The sequence below is a fragment of the Sapajus apella genome, unplaced genomic scaffold, assembly GCF_009761245.1.
Source record: "Sapajus apella isolate SASKATOON/1434 unplaced genomic scaffold, GSC_monkey_1.0 scaffold1, whole genome shotgun sequence".
In the NCBI taxonomy this organism is placed as follows: Eukaryota; Metazoa; Chordata; class Mammalia; order Primates; family Cebidae; genus Sapajus; species Sapajus apella.
In genome coordinates this window covers 27,962,799-27,987,367 of record NW_022436941.1, presented here as the reverse complement: position 1 = coordinate 27,987,367, position 24,569 = coordinate 27,962,799, and the positions used below count along the sequence as shown (strand labels likewise).

Here is a 24,569-nt window from a genome sequence, read left to right as displayed (position 1 = left end):
CCAATTTAAATTGTCCATTTAATTAAAGTCATTTATTTAACTTGAAATGTATAACTTCAGGAAGTTTTCCAATTTAACTTGAAGTGATTTATTTCTTGGATTGCTCAGAATGATGGCATTTCAGAAACATTGAATTACTTGTGATTTTTGTTTTGGTAAATGTTTAAAAGCAATTTAAAAAGAAAACATTTATGTATACATTGTCTTTATACACACACACGCACGCACGCACGCACACACACACAGACACACAAATAAGAAACCCAGAATGATCCTTAGGCATATGAGAACACAAGTTCTGATTAAGTAATGACTATGGAAATTTACCCTAATGTGTTTAGAAAAGCTGTTCTGTCATGCAGTGGACATAATATACCATGGTATCAAATTTTTTTTTTTTCTGATGAAGGAAGCAACTGCAGAAAGCTGTTATTTATTTGTTCAAAGTAACCAGTGCTATTAATGCAAAAGAAAACCCTAGCAACTCTCCCAATACTACTTTCAAAACAAACATACCAAACTTGATTTCTATTAAAATGTAGTTATTTCAGCCGGGCGCGGTGGCTCAAGCCTGTAATCCCAGCACTTTGGGAGGCCGAGGTGGGTGGATCACGAGGTCAAGAGATCAAGACCATCCTGGTCAACACGGTGAAACCCCGTCTCTACTAAAAATACAAAAAATTAGCTGGGCGTGGTGACGCGTGCCTGTAATCCCAGCTACTCAGGAGGCTGAGGCAGGAGAATTGCCTGAACCCAGGAGGTGGAGGTTGCGGTGAGCCGAGATCACGCCATTGCACTCCAGCCTGGGTAACATGAGTGAAACTCCGTCTCAAAAAAAAAAAAAAAAAAAATGTAGTTATTTCTTCACACTAATAAATCAAAAATCGAGACCTGTATAAAACAATGTGAACGATTACTGTGCTCCATCTTCTGGACAAGAATGCCAAGTTAGTTTCTCTTTATAAAAAGCAGTTACAATTTGAGGACTCTTCATGTTTGCCTCTTTTGGCAGCACCAACTCTGCCCAATTGGAATCCTTCTATTTCATCAGAAACATCTATTCTCCACTGCTGTCTGTGGCACCATTTACTCTTTCAGGAAAGACTTCTGTCAAAGCCTTATGGTTTGTCAGCTGCATCCCTTTGCTTCTTTGATTTGCTGTCACAAGATTCACTGTCAGATAAAGATTTTCTTTTTGTACCATCTTTTTCTTGACTAGTTTTTTTAGAATTAAAAAATGCTTCAGTTAACCCTGAACAATCTAAATTTTCTTTAGGTTCCCAAGTGGTGTCAGCATCTGTGAATCCCTTCCGCTTATTCTACTTTCACATTCACTACACGTCACTCAAGTACTTTTTCCACCATAGATTCTTCAGGCTCTGCCTCTTCATCTTTTTTACTCTTTCCACCCTGTTTGTTTCCTATTTTTGGCAGTGTAGTTTTATTGGAGGCCATTTTATACTGCAGACTTGAGGAACTGATTTTCACCACCTCCAGGCTGCTCCAGTTTATAGGTCTGTAGTGTTCTGTCAAAAAAGTTCTAATTCTGTCAGCCTCTCTCTCTCCATGTCAGTGATTTTATTCATGGGATGGCACATGTAAGATTGTTTCTTGAATACATTTACACAGGCGGCTTCAGTAGCATATATCCTAAAACTGGAACAATGCAGAGAAGATTAGCATGGCCCCTGTCCAAGAATGACATGAAAATTCACAAAGTACTCTATTTTTGTTTTTAATTGTACTTTAGGTTCTGGGGTACATGTGCAAATCATGCACGATTGTTGCATAGGTACATACATGGCATGGTGGTTTGCTGCCTCCATTCCCTCATCACCTATATCTGGCATTTCTCCCCATATTATCCCTCCCCACCCACCGCTGTCCCTCCCCTAGCCCCCCCCCCAAAGACCCCAGTGTGTGATGCCACCCTCTCTGTTTCCATGTGTTCTCATTGTTCAACACCCACCTATGAGTGAGAACATGCGGTGTTTGATTTTCTGTTCTTGTGTCAGTTTGCTGAGAATGATGGTTTCCAGATTTATCCATGTCCCTACAAAGGACACAAACTCATCGTTTCTTATGGCTGCATAGTATTCCATGGTGTATATGTGCCACATTTTCCTTGTCCATTCTGTCATTGATGGGCATTTGGGTTGGTTCCAGGTCTTTGCTATTGTAAACAGTGCCACGATGAACATATGTGTGCATGTGTCTTTATACAGAACGATGTATAATCCTTTGGGTATATACCTAGTAATGAGATTGCTAGGTCAAATGGAATTTCTATTTCTAGATCCTTGAGGAATCGCCACACTGTCTTCCACAATGGTTGAACTAATTTACACTCCCACCAACAGTGTAAAAGTGTTCCCATTTCTCCACATCCTCTCCAGCATCTGTTGTCTCCAGATTTTTTGATGATTGCCATTCTAACTGGCATGAGATGGTATCTCAATGTGATTTTGATTTGCATTTCTCTGATGATCAGCGATGATGAGCATTTTTTCATGTTTCATAATATATGTGTTCTTTTGAAAAGTGTCCGTTCGTATCCTTCACCTACTTTTGAATGGATTGGTTTTTTTTTCTTGTAAATCTGTTTTAGTTCTGTTTTTGTAGATTCTGGATATTCTTGTAAATCTGTTTTAGTTCTGTTTTTGTAGATTCTGGATATTAGCCCTTTGTCAGATGGGTAGATTGCAAGCTTTTTTCCCATTCTGTTGGTTGTCGGTTCACTAATGATTGTTTCTTCCGCTGTACAGAAGCTCTGGAGTTTAATTAGATCCCGTTTGTCTATTTTGGCTTTTGTTGCCAATGCTTTTGGTGTTTTAGTCATGAAGTCCTTGCTTGTGCCTATGTCCTGAATGGTTTTGCCTAGGTTTTCTTCTAGAGTCTTTAAGGTATTAGGTCTTACGTTTAAGTCCTTAGTCAATCTGGAGTTAATTTTAGTGTGAGGTGTCAGGAAGGGGTCCAATTTCTGCTTTCTGCACATGGCTAGCCAACTTTCCCCACACCATTTATTAAACAGGGAATCCTTTCCCCATTGCTTGTTTTGTCAGGTTTGTCAAAGATCAGATGGTTGTAGATGTGTGGCTTCCGACGCCTCTGTTCTATTCCATTGGTCTATATGTCTGTTTTGGTATCAGTACCATGCTGTTTTGATTACTGTAGCCTTGGAGTATAGTTTGAAGTCCGGTAGCATGATGCCTCCATCTTTGTTCTTTTTGCTTAGGATTGTCTTGGCTATGCAGGCTCTCTTTTGGTTCCATATGAAGTTTAAGGTCATTTTTTCCAGTTCTGTGAAGGTCAATATTAGCCCAATGGGGATAGTGTTGAATCTATAAATTACTTTGGGCAGTATGGCCATTTTCACAATATTGATTCTTCCTAACCATGAGCATGGAATGTTTTTCCATCTGTTTGTGTCCTCTCTTATTTCGTTGAGCAGTGGTTTGTAGTTCTCCTTGAAGAGGTCCTTTACATCCTTTGTTAGTTGTATTCCTAGGTATTTTATTCTCTTTGTAGCAGTTGTGAATGGGAGTTCACTCATGGTTTGGCTGTTAGACTGTTATTGGTGTATAGGAATGCTTGTGATTTTTGCACATTGATTTTGTATCCTGAGACTTTGCTGAAGTTGCTCATCAGCTTAAGGAGATTTTGGGCTGAGGTGATGGGGTCTTCTAAATATACAATCATGTTGTCTGCAAATAGAGGCAATTTGACTTCCTACTCTATCTTTTTGACAAAAAGAAAAGAAAAAATATATTTATAATCTCAAGACTATGTATTTTAATTATTGTCCGTAAATACTTCATGTAATTTTTTAAAGGAAAATAGGCTAATTAAAATATAACTTACTCTCTTAGCTTAGATTTTTCATTTTCTAATACTACTTTGAGAGCCCACAATAGACAAAAAGGTAAAAGTTGAAAGAGAGAAAACCTTTTTGAAAACATTTAGCTAGCCAGGTTTCCTGAATGGACATTGGCTGACAGGAGATGGAACTGGGAATTTAAATGCTCACTCCCCTAGAAAAATCATTTAGGGTTTTGAGAGAGAGAGAGAAAGGATCCCTTTTTCTGACAGTGTCCTTAACATATTAATACTTAACAGTACTCCTGGGAATTAAGGAGCACAGATAGTGAGAGAACAGTTATTGGAGAATTGTTAGCATATGAGGATTACGAATTTTGGAGGATTTGTTGGGACTATAACTTTTATAAAGAAAAATACCAAAGTGTAGTTTTACTTACCATTAACTTTGGTAATTAGAGAATATACAAAATCTAGAATCCAACTGTCTGCATGAAGTCAGGTTCAGGAAAGGGCTTAGATGTATAAGACAACTCAAGAGTATTTAGTTATTACCTGAAATAAAGATCAGTTGTCAAGTTAATTATTGTCTACTAACTTATTAAATTATCACGTTTATTTAATATGATTTATAAGACATTATTAGGAACCATTGACAACATTAGCAAATTTAAACTCTGCTTGTGTTTTATAACTATTTTTTAATTTGACAGATTTTCCATTTTTATTGGGAAGCCAAGTTAATGAACACTTTCATGTGGAAATATCTACTTATCAAAATATTAAACATTACTGAAAACATCAGATCTAAACCACATTATTGCAACACACTGTGTCATGTTCAGTGGTTGTTGTTTTTTTTTTGTTTGTTTTGTTTTTTTTTCCAGAATGGGTTTGGGAAGTGGAGGACTAATGAGTGGACTTAGAACTGGCAAGTAGGAATAAGAAATAACATGTATACTATTTCATCTCTGTTGCAGCCCATAATTTGGGTATGCCTAAGGGAATACATTCTGCATATGAATGTTATCTGTATGTTGCAAAGGGAGAAGGGGTGAGAACAATCTTACTTACTAAACTAACAACATAATTTGGAGTTCTTGGACCAGAATGCTGTTCTGAGTCAGATATATGTCATACACAGTATTCTGTGGGCACACAGAAAATCTGTAGCATTTTCTTATTCCCTTCATGGCCCATTGTAAGTCTGTTACCTATCATTTTATTTAATCATTTTTTTTAGCTTTTATTACCTCTTGGGCGTGGGTTTATAAGTTTCATTACCTTTTCCTTTTAAAAATCCTGTTGCATGCTTGGCAGTTATCAGTCTTTGGAATTTTAATTAAAGGGTTAATAAATTTGTAAATGAGTCATCACTCATTCTCAGGAAGTGTTTCAACTTTGCTTTACTTTTTAATTTCTAGCAAAGTCAGTGTTAACTTTGTCCACTCTATTTATGATTTTCTTTGTTACATATAGGCTTTTTCTTATTCCATATTCTTCTTTTGATTAATGGAAAAGTTATCTCTATTTAGTCTGTATGTATATAGTAATCCTTAAGTTGAAGTATAAGCTTAAGAACAACGGACTTGTTTCTTGATATCTCTATGTTGTCCACATTAATATGCTAGTATTTAATAATTAGGAGCACTGCCTCTTCAGTGGAGAAGAGTCATAAGGAAACTGAAGTTAGCCTCACTCTAACTGGACCAATTATATATTTTAAGTGAAATAGGCCAATCGAATTAAAGCCATTAAATTTAAACACAAGCAGAGTTTAAATTTGCTAATGTTGTCAATTAAAACACTTTTTGTGACTTTGGCACAATAAGTGTTTGAATTCCATATCACATCAGGGATCTAGATTGAGTCTGACACCTATAATCAAATTTAAACACTCCTTGGAGTGAAAAATAATTTTCTCATGTACCATGCCTGACATCTTACTTATTCATTTTCTTTATCAGTACTTATATATTTTTTTGCTTTTACCGATAAACATAAATATCAAATATAAATATTTTTATATTATTTGTGGTTTTAGTTTTCCTTACAAACAGATATGACCAGAAGGCAATTAGAATATGAAGCGAGGCAAATCAGAGTTGCAATGGAAGAGCAACTAGGCACTTGCCAGGATATGGAAAAACGAGCACAGGTAAGTTATTTGTTTCTAAGTGATAAAACAGCCAAGAGCTATTAGAAATTAAGTGAATTACAGCTTTGTTAATATTGATTTAATTTTATTATTAAAGATATTTATAAGACTGTCTTTACTTTGGCTCTATTTCAAAATAAGATTTATGGCTACTGAGCAACATAATCAATATTCATATGATAATTGTGTCTTTACCGTATTCATTTCCCCGATACTGTTCTGTTCTGCTCTGCCTTGGAATTATAAGGGAGAGAAAGAGTTAGGTGGTGGTCTTCTAGTAGCTAATAACTGGCTGCAGTTCTCCTTTGAGATTCTTACTCCTTGTAATCTGAGACTCTGTAATGGCATTCAGAACATGTCCCTGCTCTTCAAATTGTGCCCTTAAAAAAAAAAAGTAAGCCTTCATTCAAGGATACTAGGAAGGAAACATAAAGAGAATTTTAGGAGAGATGAAGTAAGTTGTATTGAGAATATTCCCATATTTCTACCCTCAATGTCAAGAAAAAATATTAGCTAGTGTTGCTATTAAGTATTTTTATATATTATTGAATGTAGCTTTTTTATATTCAAACAAGTTTATGACTAATGTTTTTAAGCCATGAAGAGTCTTTGCCAGTTGCTTTGGCTGTTTCAAAACTAGCATGAGTTGTTGTTGTCTTTTTTAACTTTTGGGATAAATTGGGAAGAAAACATTTAAAGATTTTCTTTAAGTAAATATTAATCGCAAATAAAAGGAGAAACCAACATTTACATGGTAGTGGCACAAATACTTTTTTATTCTGTAAAACATATTAAATAGTTTCAAAATGGCTACTGTAGGTTATTTTACAGTCTTTGAAGTATAGTCTTTATTTTTTATGTGAAGCTTCATAAACATAATGAGGTTTTTTTTTTTTTTTTTTTAGAAAGAGTTTCATCCTGTTGCCCAGGCTGGAGTGCCTGTTGCCCAGGCATGATTTCACCTCACTGCAACTTCTGCCTCCCAGGCTCAAGCAATCCTCCTGCCTTTGCCACCTGAGTACCTGGGATTATAGGCATGTGCCACCATGTCCAGCTAATTTTTGTGTTTTTAGTAGAGACGGGGTTTCGCTGTGTTGGCCAGACTGGTCTTGAACTCCTGACCTCAAGTGATCCACCTGCCTCGCCTCCTAAATTGCTGGGATTTAAAGCAATCATGCCCACTTTATCATTTTCAGGCTGCTGATAAAGACATACTTGAGACTGGGCAATTTACAAAAGAAAGAGGTTTAAGGAACTTACAGCTCCATGAAGCTGGGAAGCCTCACAATCATGGTGGAAGGCAAGGAGGAACAAGTCATGTCTTACATGGGTGGCAGCAGGCAAAAAGAGATTGGAAAGGGACACTCCCATTTTGAAAACCATCAGGTCTCATGAGACTTATTCACTATCAGGAGAATAGTGCAGGAAAGACCCACCCCCATGATTCAGTTGTCTCCCACTGACTCCCTCACACAATACATGGGAACTACCACATGAGATTTGGGTGGGAACACAGAGCCTAACCATATCATCCAGCCTAAACATAATATATATTCTGTCTGTTTTGGAGTATGGTGGTAGGCAAAGGTGTTGCTAAAACACCAGTACCATGCTGCATTTCATAGTCCATACATATTAGTTTCATAATAAAGCTGAGGACTTAACTATTGTGCGTGTGCATGTGCATGTATGTGTACGTGTTAGTTATAATACGTGTATATAATATATTGTTTTTTCTTACCTTCCCTCTTGTCCCCATCCAATTCAGAAAGATTCATGACTTAAATGTCAAAAATGAAACTTTCAGTCTTTCAGTAGAAAATATACATGTTTCTGATGTTACAGCAGGAAAGTATTACTTAAGCAAGACTTAAAACACTAATGATAAAAGATCAATAATTTTACTGTATTAAAATTAAGAATTTATCTTCAGGTACCTTAAAGAAAGTGAAAAGATAAGTTACAGATTGGTAGAAGATATTTATTATCATATAACTGACAAAGAATTAAAATCAAGACTATAATAAATAATTTATAAAAATAGATTCCATTTTACATGTAAATTTAAATTTGAGATTTTCATGGCATTATTTTAAAATGTTAGGTTTGTTTCAATAAAAACTGAAAAATATTTGTTTTATATGAATTGCATGTTTAAAATGTGAATTTATGAGATACTGTGAACGGAATTAACTTTTTCTGTATCTGTTAATGTGACCTTTTTTTTTTAAAGAGATCCTTAAAGAACAAGATGAGTGGTTGTTGTAAATATTCTTGTGCTATATAAATATAAGTAGGTGTACTCCAGGCAGCTTATAACCCTGAAGAGAGATTAACGTGAGTTCTTTCTTGGCTATTTTGTTCACATAAGTGCTGATATAGTCATTTTATTCTGAAATGCAGTATTCTTCATTTTGGTAGTTAATATTCTAAGTAAATTTTATTCTGTATTTTGAGAAACATAAGCATTCATTTATTCTGGAAATAGTTATATGAAGGTTAGGGTTAAAAAAATATTGTGAAAAAGCTAAAAAGGCAAATAATGGAAATGTTGGTAGAATATATAAGAAAGTTAATATCCCTACCCTATAAGGATCACCTACAAATCAGTTGAAGATGGTCAGCCATGCCAGGCATGGTGGCTCAAACCTGTAATTCCAGTACTTTGAGAGGCTGAGGAGAAGGATCACTTGAGCCCAGGAGTTTGAGACCAACCTGAGCAACATAACAAGACCCTACCTCTACCAAAAAAAAAAAAAATTTAGCTGAGCATGGCGGTGCACATCCATAGCCGTAGCTACTTGGGAGGCTGACATGGGAGGATCTCTTCAGCCCAAGAGTTCAAGTCTGCAGTGAGCTCTGATCTCACCACTGCACTGAGAGAGAGAGAGAGAAGAAAGGAAACAGATAACCAAATAGAAGAAAGAAAACAGATAACCAAATAGAAAAAGAGAGAGAGGGAGGGAGGGAGGAAGAAGGAGGGAGGGAGGAAGGGAAGGAAGGAAGATAACCAAATAGCAAAATAGTCAGAAGATATGAATAGTTCCATTACAAAATTAAGTTCAAGTGTCTAATAAGCAGTTGTGATAAGATGCTTAAATATCACTAGACATCAGGGAAATGTAACATAAAATAAGGTACTATATTTTTTGCCTATCAGGCTGCCTGAAACTTTAGAATTTGATGGCATGTAGTATTAGTGAGGGTGTGGAAGTAAGAAACATCATTGACACTGTTGTTTTAAATCTTTTTTTTTTTTTTTTTTTTTTTTTTTTTGAGACAGTCTAGCTGTGTCACACAGGATGGAGTGCAGTGGTGTGATTTCACCTTACTGCAACCTCCACCCTCCTGGCTTCAAGCGATTCTCATCCCTCTTAGACTCCTGAGTAGCTGGGACTATAGTTGTGTGTCGCCATGCCTGGCTAATTTTTTGTATTTTTAGTAGAGACAGGATTTCACCATCTTGGTCAGGCTGGTCTTGAACTCTTGGCTTCAAGTGATCCACCTGCCTTGGCCTCCCAGAGTGCTGGGATTATAGGTGTGAGCCACCAGGCCCAGCCAACATTGTCTACCCTGTTGTTTTCAAGAATAAATTGATACATTTTTGGAGGACAGTTTGATATTATTTGCCAATATTAAAATGCCTATGCTCTATGACTTTGTGATTCTATAGGACTTATAGGAATATGTTCTACAGAAATATTTACTTTAGGGGAGAAGTATATAGATACATATTTTAAATTATTAAATGAGTAGTATGCAACCTATTATAAAAAGTTACTGAGTATAGTGGGAATATGGTAGCCAAAGCACTCCTTTCCCTCCTAACTCCCTGCTTGGGTGATTCAACAAGTGAAACAAGAATGGCCCTGGAAGGGGAGCAAGATCTCAGGAGGATCTGAGGCTATCAGAAAAAAATATGGAATCTCATTTGCAAGGGGAAGGAATAAATAAGAATTCTAAATAAAATAAGAATAGAATGAAAGTTTTTAAACGTAAGTATTACCAGAAACCAGAAGGAATCCTTATATTAAGAAAATAGTGACTGGGTGAAATAGCTTGGGGTTGTAATCCCAGCACTTTGAGAAGCCGAGGCAAGAGGATTGCTTGAGGCCAGAAGTTTGAGACCAGACTGGGCAGTGTAGCAACCTTGTCTCTGCTGAACATTTTTTAAAAGTTAGCAGTTGTGTTGGCACTGTAATCTCACCTGCCTTAGGGAATGTTGAGGTGGTAGGATTGCTTGAGCTTAGGAATTAGAGCTATGATCATGCCACTGTATTCCAACCTGGGTGACAGAGCAAGACCCTGTCTTTAGAAAAAAAAAAAAAGAAAAAGAAAAAGAATGAGACAATTATCATTGCTATCATTAATATGTTTGAAGAGCTTGCTGTCATCCCTATTATTTAACTTTGTTTGAGAGACTTGACTAATGCAAATAGAAAAACAAAATAATGAATCCTACACTATTTTTGAACTAGAAAGGAAGAAATTAAATAATTATTTGTAAGTGATATGATTGTCACCTAGAAAAGCTATACAAAATGAAACAAAAAATATTTAAACTAGTAAGAGAATTTAGTAAGGTATCTAGAGTTAAGATACATACAAAAATCAGCAATGACTACCAGTTAAAACTGGAAATGGGGATGGAGGACCTGTTCACAATAAGAGGAAACTAACTAGAAAAAGCCTGCATAAAGAAAAATACAAAACTGTTGAAGGACACTAAATTTTTTGGAACCTGGAAAAATGATTCTAAAGTTTATAATGCAAGAATTTCTCAAACACTTATTAAAGAATGCATAATTGAAAATTTACCTTAGCATTTGTTAAAATTTACTGTAAAGATGTTGGAATAATCACAGTATGATAATAGAGGAATAAATTTAGGTAAATGATACAGATTGAGACTACAAAGAGGTACAAGAATATTTAAAATCTTTATATGACAGAAGTTACATTAAAAACTTTGTAGAAAATAGTAAATTACTCAGTAAAGTATATAGGTACAACTAATGACCTATTTGAAAGATGAGAAATTAAATTAAACCCTTACTTCACATCTTAAGAAAAGCTACAGGTTGATTAAATATTCAAATGTGAAAAATCTAAAATTAATAGAAGAAAATACAGGCAAGAGACCTTCTTAAATATGAATGGAAAATCAAAAGCAGTGAAGGGGAAGGAATGTTGGGATTTTTATCTCATAACATTTTAAGTCATTCATTGCCCTAAAGATATGGTAAGAGAAAAATATTTACAGCACATAAAGGGGAAAATGTTAATATCCCTAGAATATAGGATTACTATACATTGATAAGAAAAAGACAGCCCTATGTTTTTGTTTTGTTCAGAGAGGGGGGTTTTGCTAGTTGCCCAGGCTGGAGTGCAGTGACCATTCACAGGAGCAACCATAATACACTGCAGCCTCAAATGACTCTAGCAATCCTCCTTCCTCAGCCTCCTACATAGTTGGGACTTTAGGCGTGTACCATTACACCTGCCTAATCCAAGTTTTTTAATGGACAGAGGATGTAATAAGGCAATTTGTTAGAAAGATGCAAATGACCAGTAAAACACATGCAAATGACTAGTAAATAATTGAGGAAAACTCAAAATCCTCTCTTGCCTACATCTGTCAGACTATAAGTCTCCAGGTACCTCTTAACTGCATGGATATTGATTTGGTTCACCTGGTGTGGTGTTCAGTGAGTATTTGGTCACCTGGTGTGGTGGTACTTACTCTTCCATAGACATGTAAGCAAAGGTTAGAAAACTCCACATCAGTTTGTTAATAGAGCTTAGTACTGAGATGTGGGAATTGGTGGGGTGAAGGTGTAGGTACACCTCTGTATTGCCATAATTTTTTACAGTTCTATAGATGATACTGTTTAATGTAGTTTATCTCCTCCCTAGTTGATGGACACTTGATTATAATTTTTCAGTTAAAAACAGCTCTGATAAACATACTTATTCATGTCTTGTAAACAAACATGCAAGAGTTTCTCTAGGTGAGGAATCAGCAATCTTTTTCTTAGAGGTCCACGTAGAAAATATTTAGGTTTCGTGGACCATATAGTCTCTTTTGCAACTACTCAATCCTGCCTTTTTCTTTCTTTTTTTTTTTTTTTTTTTTTTTTTTTGAGCTAGAGTCTCACTCTGTTGCCCAGGCTGGAGTGCATTGGCAAAATTTCGGCTCACTGCAACCTCCACCTGTAAGATTCAGGGTATTCTTGTGCCTCAGCCTCCCAAGTAGCTAGAATTACAGGCATGCACCACCATGCCTGGCCAATTTTTGTATTCTTAGTAGAGACAGGGTTTCACCATGTTGCCCAGTCTGGCCTCAAACTCCTGACCTCAGGTGATCTGCCCACCTAGGCTTCCCAAAGTGCTGGGATCACAGGCGTGAGCCACCACTCCCTGCCTTTTAACAGGAAAACCACCATAGACAATATATGAACAAATGGGTATGGCTGTGTTTCATTAAAACGTAATTTACAAAAACAGATGGCTAGTAGGCCCTAGTTTGCTGACCTTTGCCTTAGGATATATATCTTAAAAGCTTATGAGTGTTTTGAATTAGTTTTTGCCAAATTGCTCTTAAAATGCTTTTTAGTTTACATTCCTCCTAGTAGTATGTGAGAATTCTTGTTTCTGTATGTCTTCTCCATCACTTGTGAGTCAGAATTTATAATTAACAATCAGTGGGCAGTGAAACATTTTGTTGTCTTAACCTTGAATATATTTATTAGATTTTGGGGTTTTCTTTCTAAGTTACTTCTTTATATCCCTTGATCATTCCCTATTTTAATCTCTTGTTTTTATGTATTCAAGAGATATTTTAGTATCCTCTTGATACCAATCCTTTGTAGATAATATGCACCTCAATTCCTTCCTGCCAAATCTGTTATCTATATTAGCTTCATGATAACAAAAATAAGCTTTTATGATGAAGCTAAATTAATTATATTGCCAGATTTATGCTGTCTGTGACCTATTTATACACCCTTTTCCTGTACTGAAGTCATTTATCTCCTTAATTCATTGTCAGTTTGCTATTATGTATGTTGTGGAGGCAGGGCTCTATGTATATTATATACATATGTGTGTATGTGTATTACATATTAATATATATTTACACATGAATTTATACATGTGTATAAATTCATACACGTGTATAAATTCATGTGTATACATATAAAATATATATACATATTTTATATATATATATAATTATATACGTTTATAGTCACATATACACATGTATACATACATTTATGTTGTTGACTGAATTTCTCATTATCATTTATTGGATACAGCACTAGTTCCTCATCGACGAGTGGTCATCTATATCAAATACCAAGTTTATATATGCCGGATGTTTCTGATACCACATTTTTTGTTTGCTGCAGTTTTATAAATCTTGATACCCAGTTAGGTGAACCCTTCTTTGTTTAAAAATGTAATATCCTGCCTCATTACTCTGCCATTTAAACTTTAGTGTCAGCTTCTAATTGAAATAAAAGCTTCATGGGCTTTTGATTACAGTTACATTCAATTTATAGATTAAGGAGAAGTCACATCTTCATAATATTTAGCCTTCTTGGTTGAAAGGATGGACCCTGGAACCAGACCTCCTATGTTGGGATCCCAGACCAACCTGCCACTTAGCTACACTGTGATCGTGGGTAGACTCTCTGCCTCAGTTTTCTTGTCATTACAATACAGATAGTGATAAACTGTAAAATGTGAGGATTAAATGAGTTTATATATGTAAAAACACTCAGAACCCGGCACATAGTAAACAAATTATTAGGTATTGTTGTTAACTTTATATCTGTTTATTCATTTAGGCTTTATTTTATATCCTTGAATAAGGTTTTGTCAGATTCTCCACAGGGATCTTACACATCATTAAAAAAAAAATTATTCCTAGATATGTTACAGTTTTTGTTGCTATTATAAATGGGAATTTCTTTATATTACTAAATTACGTTTAAGTAAAAAGTATCCAGCTGTCTTCCTGAAATCTTTTATTATGTCATCTCCAGTTTAAGATTCTATACACTGTGATATTGTTAGCAAGTAATGACAATTTGTTATACTTTCCAGTCCTTACAGCTTTTTCTCTTTTGTTGTATAAGAACTCTAATATATCTTTGAAAGGAAACAGTGATGGTGGTCTTCTTTTTCTTGTCTTGACTTTAGAGGGAATTCTTCTAAAATTTCACAGTTAAGTGTGTTGTTTACTCAGGCTTTTTGATAGGTACCCTTTATCAAGTCAAGGGATTTACTTTCTATTCTAATTTGCGGAGAGTTATCCTGAATTTGTATTACTATTGCAGTTTTTTTAAATCACTTTTTTCTAAAGTCATATCAGGTTCATACTCCTGAACAGTTATTAAACATAATTTCATAAATATTCTTATCATATAGAAAAAGGAAAAAAATGCTTAGTGGTTAAGCATCCCTAATCCAAAATGTGAAATGCTGCAGTGAGCATTTCCTTTGCACCTTTTGGGTGCTCCAGAAGTTTCCTGTTTTTGAGCATGTTGGGTTTTGGATTTTTATATTAGGGATAGAGATTAGGAATACTCAAGATGACCTGGCTTCTTCTATTTTCATATTAGAAACAGAAGCACAAGAAATGTCATGTCTGAAACCATCCACCTCAGTGGACATCAAGATGTAGACATTACTTCAGTCTTTAGTGAGATACTGGCAACACGGAAATGTAATGTAAAATGGCGAGGAGTGGGAGATGCAATTTCCTATTTTCATCCTCTAAATACTACATTCTTTAATTTAGGACTTTATTGATGGAGGGGAGCTAATTATATAGAAACTGATTATATAGAAGGAAGGAAACAATCAAATTTAGAAATCTAGTAATTGTGTGTAGTTTGGCTGTTTCTCTAAAGCTAGGAAGTATTTACCACCTCGTTGTAGAAATGATCACTCCTTTTTGCAGTATCTTTAGAAAACTACCAAAAGTACAGGTATTTCCTCTTCAGACAGTTTTCATGAATTGGACATGGTAAGATTTGCTAATTAAAGAATTTTTTTTTTTTCTGTTTTTTGAGACGGTCTGACTGTATCTCCCAGGCTGGAGTGCAGTGGTGAGATCTCAGCTTACTATAACCTCTGAGCCTCCTAAGCTCAAACCATCCTCCCACCTCAGCTTCCCAAGTAGCTGGGACTACAGGTGCATGCCATTACACTCAACTAATTTTTGTATTTTTTATAGAGATGGGGTTTTACCAGGTTCCCTAGGCTGGTCTCAAACTCCTGAGCTCAAGCAGTCTGCCCACCTTTGCCTCCCAAAGTGCTGGGATTACAGGCCTGAGCCGCTGTGCCTGGCCTGAGAATATTGTTTACCTTAAGTTTACTACTTTCAGAATCATGATAGAGAATCAGCATACAGTAGTTATATTGTTAGAAAGAAAAAAGGGAGAAAATTAAGATAGATTAATTTGGGACAGTGAGTACAACTTCTTTGAGTTTTTCTGTACTTTATCATAAAACTGTATAATAGCAATAAGCATTTTTACTATGGTAGTAATAAAAGCATGAAGACATTGTATTTAAGTAAAACTAGATGTGATCAAAGAGTAACTTTTATATGAACTTTTTTAACTATATATTTAAAGCTAATTGCTATAGCACTTTTATTATTTATCTGTTGGGGATGATATTTGTTTAGAAATCTTCTGTTGATGGAGAACATAACTGAAAAATGTTTGGAAACTATTCCATCTAGTTTCTAACACCGCTCCCCCACTTACTGAAACAGTGTACTTTTATAATATCACTTTTGATTTCTTAATAATAAGATGTTAATAACTATAGAATTATTACAGAAAATGGTACAGTGTTGTCAGTACTTGTTTTTAAAACCTATGTATTTGATCTCTCATAACTAGCTTTATGAGAGATTTGTAAGGTCTTTATTAATAAGTGACTTGTTTTTTCTATTTCTACTAGTATTCATAAAAGTTAAAATGAAGTCTAGCTTTAAAACATACACACACACACACACACACACACACACACACACACACACCCATTTTCCCCACATCATTTCCATTCCATATGGTTCAATCTGTAGTTATTGCTTTGTGGCTACTTGATGGACTCTGTATATTGGAAAAGCAAAAGCCCTATCCTCTTCATGATCCTAGTTTAGAAGATAAAAATAATGTTTAGACACAGTTAGGTACTTGGAAAGGCTGAAAAATACTACTAACTTATGACAGAAGAAACTTTGGGGAGAGTTGGGCCTACTGTTTAAACCAGGAGTCCCCATCCCCTGGGCCGTGAGCGAGCATTACCACCTGAGCCCCGCCTCTTGTCAACATCAGTGGCTGCATTAGACGCTCATAGGAGAATGAACTCTCTTGTGAACTGTACGTGTGAGGGATCTAGGTTCCTTATGATAATCTATCTAATGCCTGAGGACCTGAGGTGGAGCAGTTTTATCCTGAGACCATCCCCTGCCCCAGTCAGTAGAGAAATTTCTTCCACGAAACCAGTCCCTGGTGCCAAAAAGGTTGGGGACCCTGACACTTAACAAAACAAATCAGATGTTCTTTCCCTTTACAGATACACTATGTTTATATAAATTTATTATATTGTATTAATGTCTGGATTCATATAAAAGATTAAATGCAGTAAAATTTTCTCTATTGAAATATTTTTTGAGAATAAATTTTCACAATATGTATTCTGTCAATTTTCATAATTCATGCAACATAAAATAAATATGATATGTGACTTATATTTTCCCAGTTTTACTAAACAGGTATAGAAATCTGTAGAATAAAGTCAGAAGTATTTTTAAAAATTGAACTAACCCCAGTTTGTTATTAAAGAGTGAATATATTTATATGTCTAGCTTTTTAAATAAGAACGGTTTGGCATAACCCTGAGCTGTTAAGTGGTAGCCATAGTACGATTATTTATATTAATGTTATTAATAAAAACATAACTAATTACGTTTCTTGTTTTATTTTAGCGAAGAATAGCCAGAATTCAGCAAATCGAGAAAGACATACTTCGTATAAGACAGCTTTTACAGTCCCAAGCAACAGAAGCAGAGGTTAGTAAATTGCGTTTCTTGTTTGTGGGTATAAAAATACGTAGTTATTCTAAGAAAAGAAAATATGTATAATTTAATACAGCACCATTAAAATATAGTTGTTCTTTCAGAGAATTTAAATACCATAACTTTTTTCATGAAATTAAATTAACAAAAGTTTTGACTATTTTGATTTTATCTAAGTTTTAGGCAGTTAAAATTTATAGAGCCGTAAATATAGATACCTTCCTTTAGCTGTCAGTTTACATATAATCAGATAATTAATTTGGCTATTATCAATCAGTAAGTAAAACTTTTTTGTAGATAATCCATAGTAAGAATTGTTCATAGACATTTACCTATTCTAACTCCACAAACCCCATTAAAATGATAGTAAAAGGATACAATGACAGGGGCATAATGACCAGGGAAGGTGACCACAGTAAAATTTGGGGAGCTGGAAAACAGGTAAACAAGTGATAACCTTCTAGCATATCAGAGAGGGTTGACCCATGAGGCAGCAATAGGAATGAAAAGTCATGAAACAACTAGATACCTCTGGATGTGAAAATAAAAAAGGGTTGAAAGCAGGAGGATATTTGAAAATTTGTTAAGAAGCACATGGAGTTTCCGCAACCTCCCTACAACTCTGTACAGCTAGGTGACTGCTCCTTTCTAATCCCAACAAAAGATGAGAGCTTTTTCTTTTGGAGAGGTGGAGAGAGTAAACAAAGGGTCTTTGGTTAGAGGGTAAGCCTTGTTTAATTGAAGGTGAAGGTATCATGCAAAAACCTGAATTACATGAAAATTTACCTACTGAATGCTGAAATCCCCACTAGCATCCAGGCTTATGATCTCCAGGCAAGTTCCTGAAAAGAACTTCTATAAGAAATGTGACTAACCCTGATTCTGCTGAGAGAGCATTAAAAAGGGGGAAAAATGAGAAGAAATGTGACTAACCCAAGAAAATAAAGAGACTTAAATGGAAAAATTCACCAACAAAACAACCCTATATAATTATATAGTTATAACTATATAACTATAGTTACTCTACAGAGTAACTATAGTTGACAAAATCCATTCTTCAGGCATAGAGCTTCATTCAGCTTTTTCATAGATAGCCCACTGTTAAATTTGAGTGGACACTAACAACTACCAGACATTATAGGTCATTCTAGGAGGGTTCAATACCCAAATTAAAGGAGTTCCAAAAAGAAAATAGAGAAACTAGACAGGAAATAGGAGAAATAAATCAAAATTTCCCTGAAATTTTAACAAGGGTCTTAGTTTTCCAAAATAAATTGGTATCTCCAGTATCTAACATCATGTATGAGAATAATCTCACACTAAGGCACATCATGAGGAAATTTCAGATCACTGTGGATAAAGAGAATAGTCTAAAAACCTGGAGAAAGAAGAGAAAACATGTTTTACATAAAGGAACAGGAATACAAATACCTTTATATTTCTAAATAACAACACTGGAAACTGGGAAGTAGGGTAGCAATTTCTTAAAACTTTTTTTAAAAAGAGACTTACATGGAACTAAGTCTCTTTTAAAAAATGTGGATGATCTAGCTGGGTTATTTTGTTAGTGAATCCTTCCATTTAAGTAAGTCTTTTTAAAACGTCTCCGTCACCCAGGCTGGAGTGCAGTGTCACAGTCTTGGCTCACTGCAACCTCTGCCTCCTGGGTTCGAGTGGTCCTCCCAACTCAACCTCCCAAGTAGTTCATGTGCCACCATGCCTGGCTAATTTTTGCATTTTTTGTAGAGACAAGGTTTCGCCATGTTGGTCAGGCTGGAATCGAACTCCTGAGCTCAAGCAATCTGCCTGCCTTAGCCTCCCAAAATGCTGGGAGTACAGGCGTGAGCCACTGTGCCTGACCCCTCTTAAAACTTTTGAAAGAAGCCGGGCGCGGTGGCTCAAGCCTGTAATCCCCGCACTTTGGGAGGCCGAGGCGGGTGGATCACGAGGTCAAGAGATCGAGACCATCCTGGTCAACATGGTGAAACCCCGTCTCTACTAAAAATACAAAAAATTAGCTGGGCATGGTGGCGCGTGCCTGTAATCCCAGCTACTCAGGAGGCTGAGGCAGGAGGATTGCCTGAACCCAGGAGGCGGAGGTTGCGGTGAGCCAAGATCGTGCCATTGCACTCCAGCCTGGGTAACAAGAGCGAAACTCCGTCCCCCCCCAAAATATACATATGACGCAGTCAGACGTTCAAAAAAAAAAAGTGTGGAAGTTAAAAAAAAAAAAAAAGAAGAAGAAGAAGTTGGGGGAGAGGGTCAGTTAAAAAAAAAAAAAAGAAAGAAAGAAAATATTTGCAGCTATGTTTCGACACCAGTTCCTTGACACTACTGGGTATCCTACAATTGGGTTCAATTTTGATCCTAACTACCCATTGTTAGAGTCAACTCCACAAGTAAAGGACAAAGTTGATCCCAAGACTGTCTACTTCAGACACCAGCCACAAGTTTTGGGTGTCCCCAAGCCACCAGGACTGCTGCCAAGCTGTCTATAAATGCCACCCCATGTGAGTGTGCTGTATGTAGTACAATTCTATTCTGACACCAGCTACCCAGAGTTAGCACAGCCCCAACAGGTTAAGAGCAGAGTACTTCACAAGACTGCTCTCACCTCAGATGCCAGCCACTAATGTTGGGTGTCTCCAAGCCACTCAAACTTATGCCCAGTAGGTTACAAATTCCAGGCTTCCCACAACCCCTTCACATTCAATAATTCATTAAAAGGACTCACAACTCACTGAAAGTGCTATACTTAGGATTAACAGTTTTATTATAGGAATACAGATCAAGAATGGCCAAATGAAGAGACACAAGGGGCAAGGTCTAGGGAAATGGGTAAGGATGGGGATGAGGGTGCAGAGATTTCATGCTTTCTCCTAGTGGAATCTGGCATGTCACCCTTCCAGCACTTCAGTGTATTCACAAACCAGAAAGCTGCACTGAGTTTTGACATCCATAATTTTTACTGGAATTTTATTCTGTAGGCATGATTAATTAATTGGCCACATGAGAATTAAACTCAATGTTCAGCCACCTGTCCTTCCGGGAGGTCAGTATGGCCCAAAGTGCTAACCCTGTAACATGCTGACAGCCATCCATCCTAATGCTATCTGGTGGCCTGCCCTGAGTTGCCTCATTAGCATAACACACCCCCCATCACTCAAAAAATTCCAAAGGTATTTGAAGCTCTCTGCCAGGTACAAATGAACAAAGACTAGATGTATTTTTATTATACCATTCTAGCCTTTAGTCAAAAGTGTTAAATTTGAGAGTGGAATAAAGACACTTTCAGAAAGGCGAAGTCAAAAATATGTTTTTCTCATGCACCCTTTTCTGGAACCTATTGAAGGATATACTCAAGTGAAATGAAAGTGTAAAGCAAGAAAAATGAATTCTGGGGACTCAAGACCAAGAGCATATAATACAAGAGAAAGAGATGAGCAAAACCCCAGAGTAAAGATGAAGGGCCATCCTGAGATAAATGGTAAAGAAAGCAGTCAGTCCATATTGGAACTATTGAGAGCATTCCAGGAGAGATGAAGTCCAAGAAGATGGAATCAGTGGAATACCTGCTGTTTCTGATGTATTGAAAGGAAAGGAAATTTACACAGTAGGGGAGAAACTGAGGATAAGTCATATGTACCCAGATAATCAAATAAACAGGACAGTAAAGATAACCTTTAATTCCATGGACAAGAATTTATAAAGGAAAATAATCATAGTATACCACTTGCCAGCTATAATTAGAATTTAATAGTCAAAGTAATATAAATAGTAAAAAAATTTATATAACAATTAAGTGGAACTGAAAGCATTAAACTGAAAAATGCAGAGCTAGCCATTGAAGCAGGTTATTTGGAGATATGGGGGTAAGTATCCCCCTTCCCCAAAAAATCAGCTGAAAGAGATTACAAAGAAACCGTTCTTTTAAAAACGATTTTCATCTATATCTGGCTTTTTTAATATCTGAGGAACATTGGATTTAGTACATCTGAATTTGAAATATCTATTTGCTAAGTAGACAGTTTAGATACAGTGTGATAGTCATAATCCTAAAAACAGTTTAACATGACTGTCTTGAGCCAATATAAGTCAAATATTTGCAATTTAAAGAATGTGTTCATTTTTGCAGTGGACCCTTTTTTCCTGGCCCTTTGTAAGGACCAGAAAAAAAGCAGTATTTTTTTGTTCCTTTTTAGTTCTGTTTTTATTTATGTATTTAGCATTCTACTTGTTACGACCCTTTTGGCTTTCTACCGTAGTTTTCATGTGTCTTTTTTCCTTAAGCAAATTCGTTATGGTCTATTTTTAAATGATTTCTAAATAGGCAGTGTTTTGTTTTTAATTGAATAGCTTTAGTTACAATTAGTTCTTCCCCCTCCATCTTTCTTATATTCTGATTATTACTGTTTTGTGGCATCTAACAGGTTTTGATATTTCTAAATCAGTAGTCACATATTTTCTAGTTGATTGAATCTTTTATTTGTCTAATATAAAATAGCCCTCTTTTATTTTATTGAATGCGATTAACCTTGAATTTCATTTTGTTTGCTATTAATGTTGCTACACTGGCTTTCTTTTTCTTAGCATTTACTCAATATATTATTTTCTCTGCCTTTACTTCCAAATTTTACCCACCAAGTGCCACTGTCTCACACTTACATGAATACATTAGCTCCTAACTGGTCTTTCCTGTGTTTCCTCCCTACTTAGACCATTTAAAATTTGTCTTAAAAATAAATAAATTTACATGCAACTTTTTCCATTAATATATTAGTAGTATGTGGGGCAATCATGCAGTGGCCTCACTATAACTTACGAGTAGAAAAGGCAAGAATGCCATCTAAGAATTACAGAAAAAGCAGCAAAATCAGAATTTTTTTTTTTTTACCATATTCTTTTTGTCCTACTTTCCTCCTTGTTTTTGGTGCTTCAGCCATACCATGATTCTTTGATGTGCTAAAACAAGCCATGCTCCATCCTACCTTGGGTCCTCTGCATATGATCTGTTTTATCCAGAACACTCATCTTCCACCCCTGTCATTTGCTTAGTTTACTCCCATTTATTCTTCAAGTCTTCACTCAGACAGCACTTCCTTAAGAGAGCTCTTCCCCAAACCTCCAGACTATATCATATCCCTCTGTTATATATACTTATAGCACCTTGTATCCTTCATTTATAGCATTTGTCAGTTTTGCCTTTGTTATTTCTGTCATTATTTGACAGTGTCCCTGACTAAACTGCAAAGTCCAAGACAGCATAGAATGATGTCTACCTTTGCTAGCACTAGATTCCCCAGCATCTAATGCAAGTAACTAGCATAGTAGATGGTCAGTAATTTTCTTTAAATATATTGACATTTTCACTTATGTTAGTGTCAAATCTTTGTGGTCTTAAATTCACTTTGTCTCTAGGTTGACTTTATATTTTTTCTTATGGATTTCACTGAATTTTATAGCGTGATTTTCACATGGTACTATTTATTATTCTATTTCTGAATTACTGAGTGCTACCTCACTTTTGCCAGCATATAGCTAATACTAGTTTATTGATGGAAATGTGTATAAATTAATTTTGAAGTCACATTTTTAAAATTATCTAGGAAAGCTTGATGTTTAAAGAAATTCCATTAGGAATCATTTTGTAATTTAATTACCTACTGTTAGGTCAGATTTTTAATGTATAATTTTTATTTTAGGATATTGTTTTCCTAGAACAAGCATATAGGTATTTCTATAAAAGACAGTGAGAAATTCTTTTATTTCTTTAATTTTATGTTGGTATTTTTATAAAGTGACTGCATTGTACTAGAGATGATCTATCTTGAAATGACTGCTTCTACTGGATATAATCTGTCATTTTAATTTCCTGTTAACAGATGGTGGTTGCATTAGAAAAGGCTTTGGGTTTTATTCATATCAGAATCTAAGAGCCTATCATTTTATTTCACCTAACTTTTATTAGAAGATATATATATATAAATATTCTGTGTGTAAATACACCTAAGTAGAAGATATTTGTACGCTTAGGTAATAGTTTAACTGTTTTATTTGCAGCCCCATTAAATGCCAGAATCATGTGACCTTACAGAAAAGATAGTTATTTGTTCTACTTGGGTTATATTCCTAATAGTAATGTGAGCACAGCTGGTAGAGGATAACATTCCTGTGAGTCTCAGAAAATCCTTTGTCTTGTGCAGCTCTAATGCTCAAGGGACACACTTCACTTTCCTCTTACTGAGATAGTCGACCACTAACCATACTGGAGGTTATGAAGTGTAACACGCAGTTCCATGCCTTAATTAGTCTGTATAATTGATGCATTTAGTGCTTTAAAACAAAACAAAAAAAAAAGCTGTGGGCTTAAGAAAGCATACATCATTTTTGTATGTAATGATGTTAACTCCATTTTAACAGAGGTCATCTCAGAACAAGCATGAAACTGGCTCACATGAAGCTGAGCGGCAGAATGAAGGTCAAGGAGTGGCAGAAATCAACATGGCAACTTCTGGTAATGGTCAGGTAAATAAATTATTTTACCGTATTTTTAAAAATTATTTAAATATTCAGAAAAGTGTGAAGTGGGATGGTTCTCAGAGTGATCTGTAAATCTTACCTATTCTCTTAGTCCTGAATGAATATTTCCAGAAGCATTCAGTACCAGTGTGCTGTCATTTCTCGTTATTATATCAACAATAATGCTGTAAAGATTTCTAGATCTATTTCTATAGCTATAGATTGTGTGTTTATGTTTTAGTCTGAAACGATTAATGTATTTTGTTTTTAAATGACTCTAAGCTGTATTTTGATTATATATATGATTTGACCTAGTTATTTTTGCTTCCCTTGAATAGGTTTGCTCTTTCACTAAGACATTCAGTACAAAGACATTTTTATGGTTTTTTTCTTAATTATCATAAAGGCTTTGTTCTCTTCTGTTGTACTCAAGATTACATAAATATAGAAATCCAAATCTTAACTGAAAAAGATAATTGGTAATTGTCTTTAAATGAACAACTTTTTATAAACAGAATTTCACTAAGTTGTTCTTAAAGGCAATTTTTCTACTGTTGATACAGAAAATTTTCTTAGTCTCTCTAGGTTACTTTTGATAGTATTGTTTTTAAAAAGAATGTGCTTCTATTAGTTCATTAAAATGTAAAGCTTAAAATGTCTTAAGTATTTTAATTTGTTTTACTGAGTTACACATACTTTATTCAGTTTTACTAGTTAGCATTATACTGGAAAATAAGGGGTGAATTAAGACAAAGGCAATTACATTTAAACAGCACATTTGAGTTATTTCTCTGTCTTTTGTTTAGGGAATTAGTTGGAACGTTTATATATTCCTACAGATATGTAGAAGGAAGAAAAATTCAATCTTATATGACAGAAAAAATATTTACTTAGGAATAAGTAAATATTTTTTACTTATTCCTTAGTACTTAGTACTAAGTACTTTGGTTCATCTTCCAATTATTATGTACT

General features: G+C 35.3%; 1 protein-coding gene, 1 non-coding gene and 1 pseudogene across 17 annotated transcripts in view; 2 read left to right on the top strand and 1 right to left on the bottom strand.

Moving 5' to 3' along the window:
* APC (APC regulator of WNT signaling pathway) overlaps positions 1 to 24,569 on the top strand; it is a 151,521-nt gene that overhangs the window by 81,761 nt on the left and 45,191 nt on the right. For all 16 annotated transcript variants that reach the window (XM_032274463.1, XM_032274444.1, XM_032274465.1 and 13 more), the window contains 3 exons: positions 5,861 to 5,974; positions 16,989 to 17,072; positions 23,499 to 23,603. In XM_032274463.1, the coding sequence (XP_032130354.1) occupies positions 5,861 to 5,974; positions 16,989 to 17,072; positions 23,499 to 23,603 (303 nt within the window). The remainder of the gene's footprint in view (positions 1 to 5,860; positions 5,975 to 16,988; positions 17,073 to 23,498; positions 23,604 to 24,569) is intronic.
* Positions 243 to 1,725, bottom strand: LOC116549091 (annotated as a pseudogene).
* On the top strand, positions 1,631 to 1,733 carry LOC116554237. Its single transcript, XR_004270125.1, has one exon. It is a non-coding gene; the product is annotated as a U6 spliceosomal RNA (small nuclear RNA).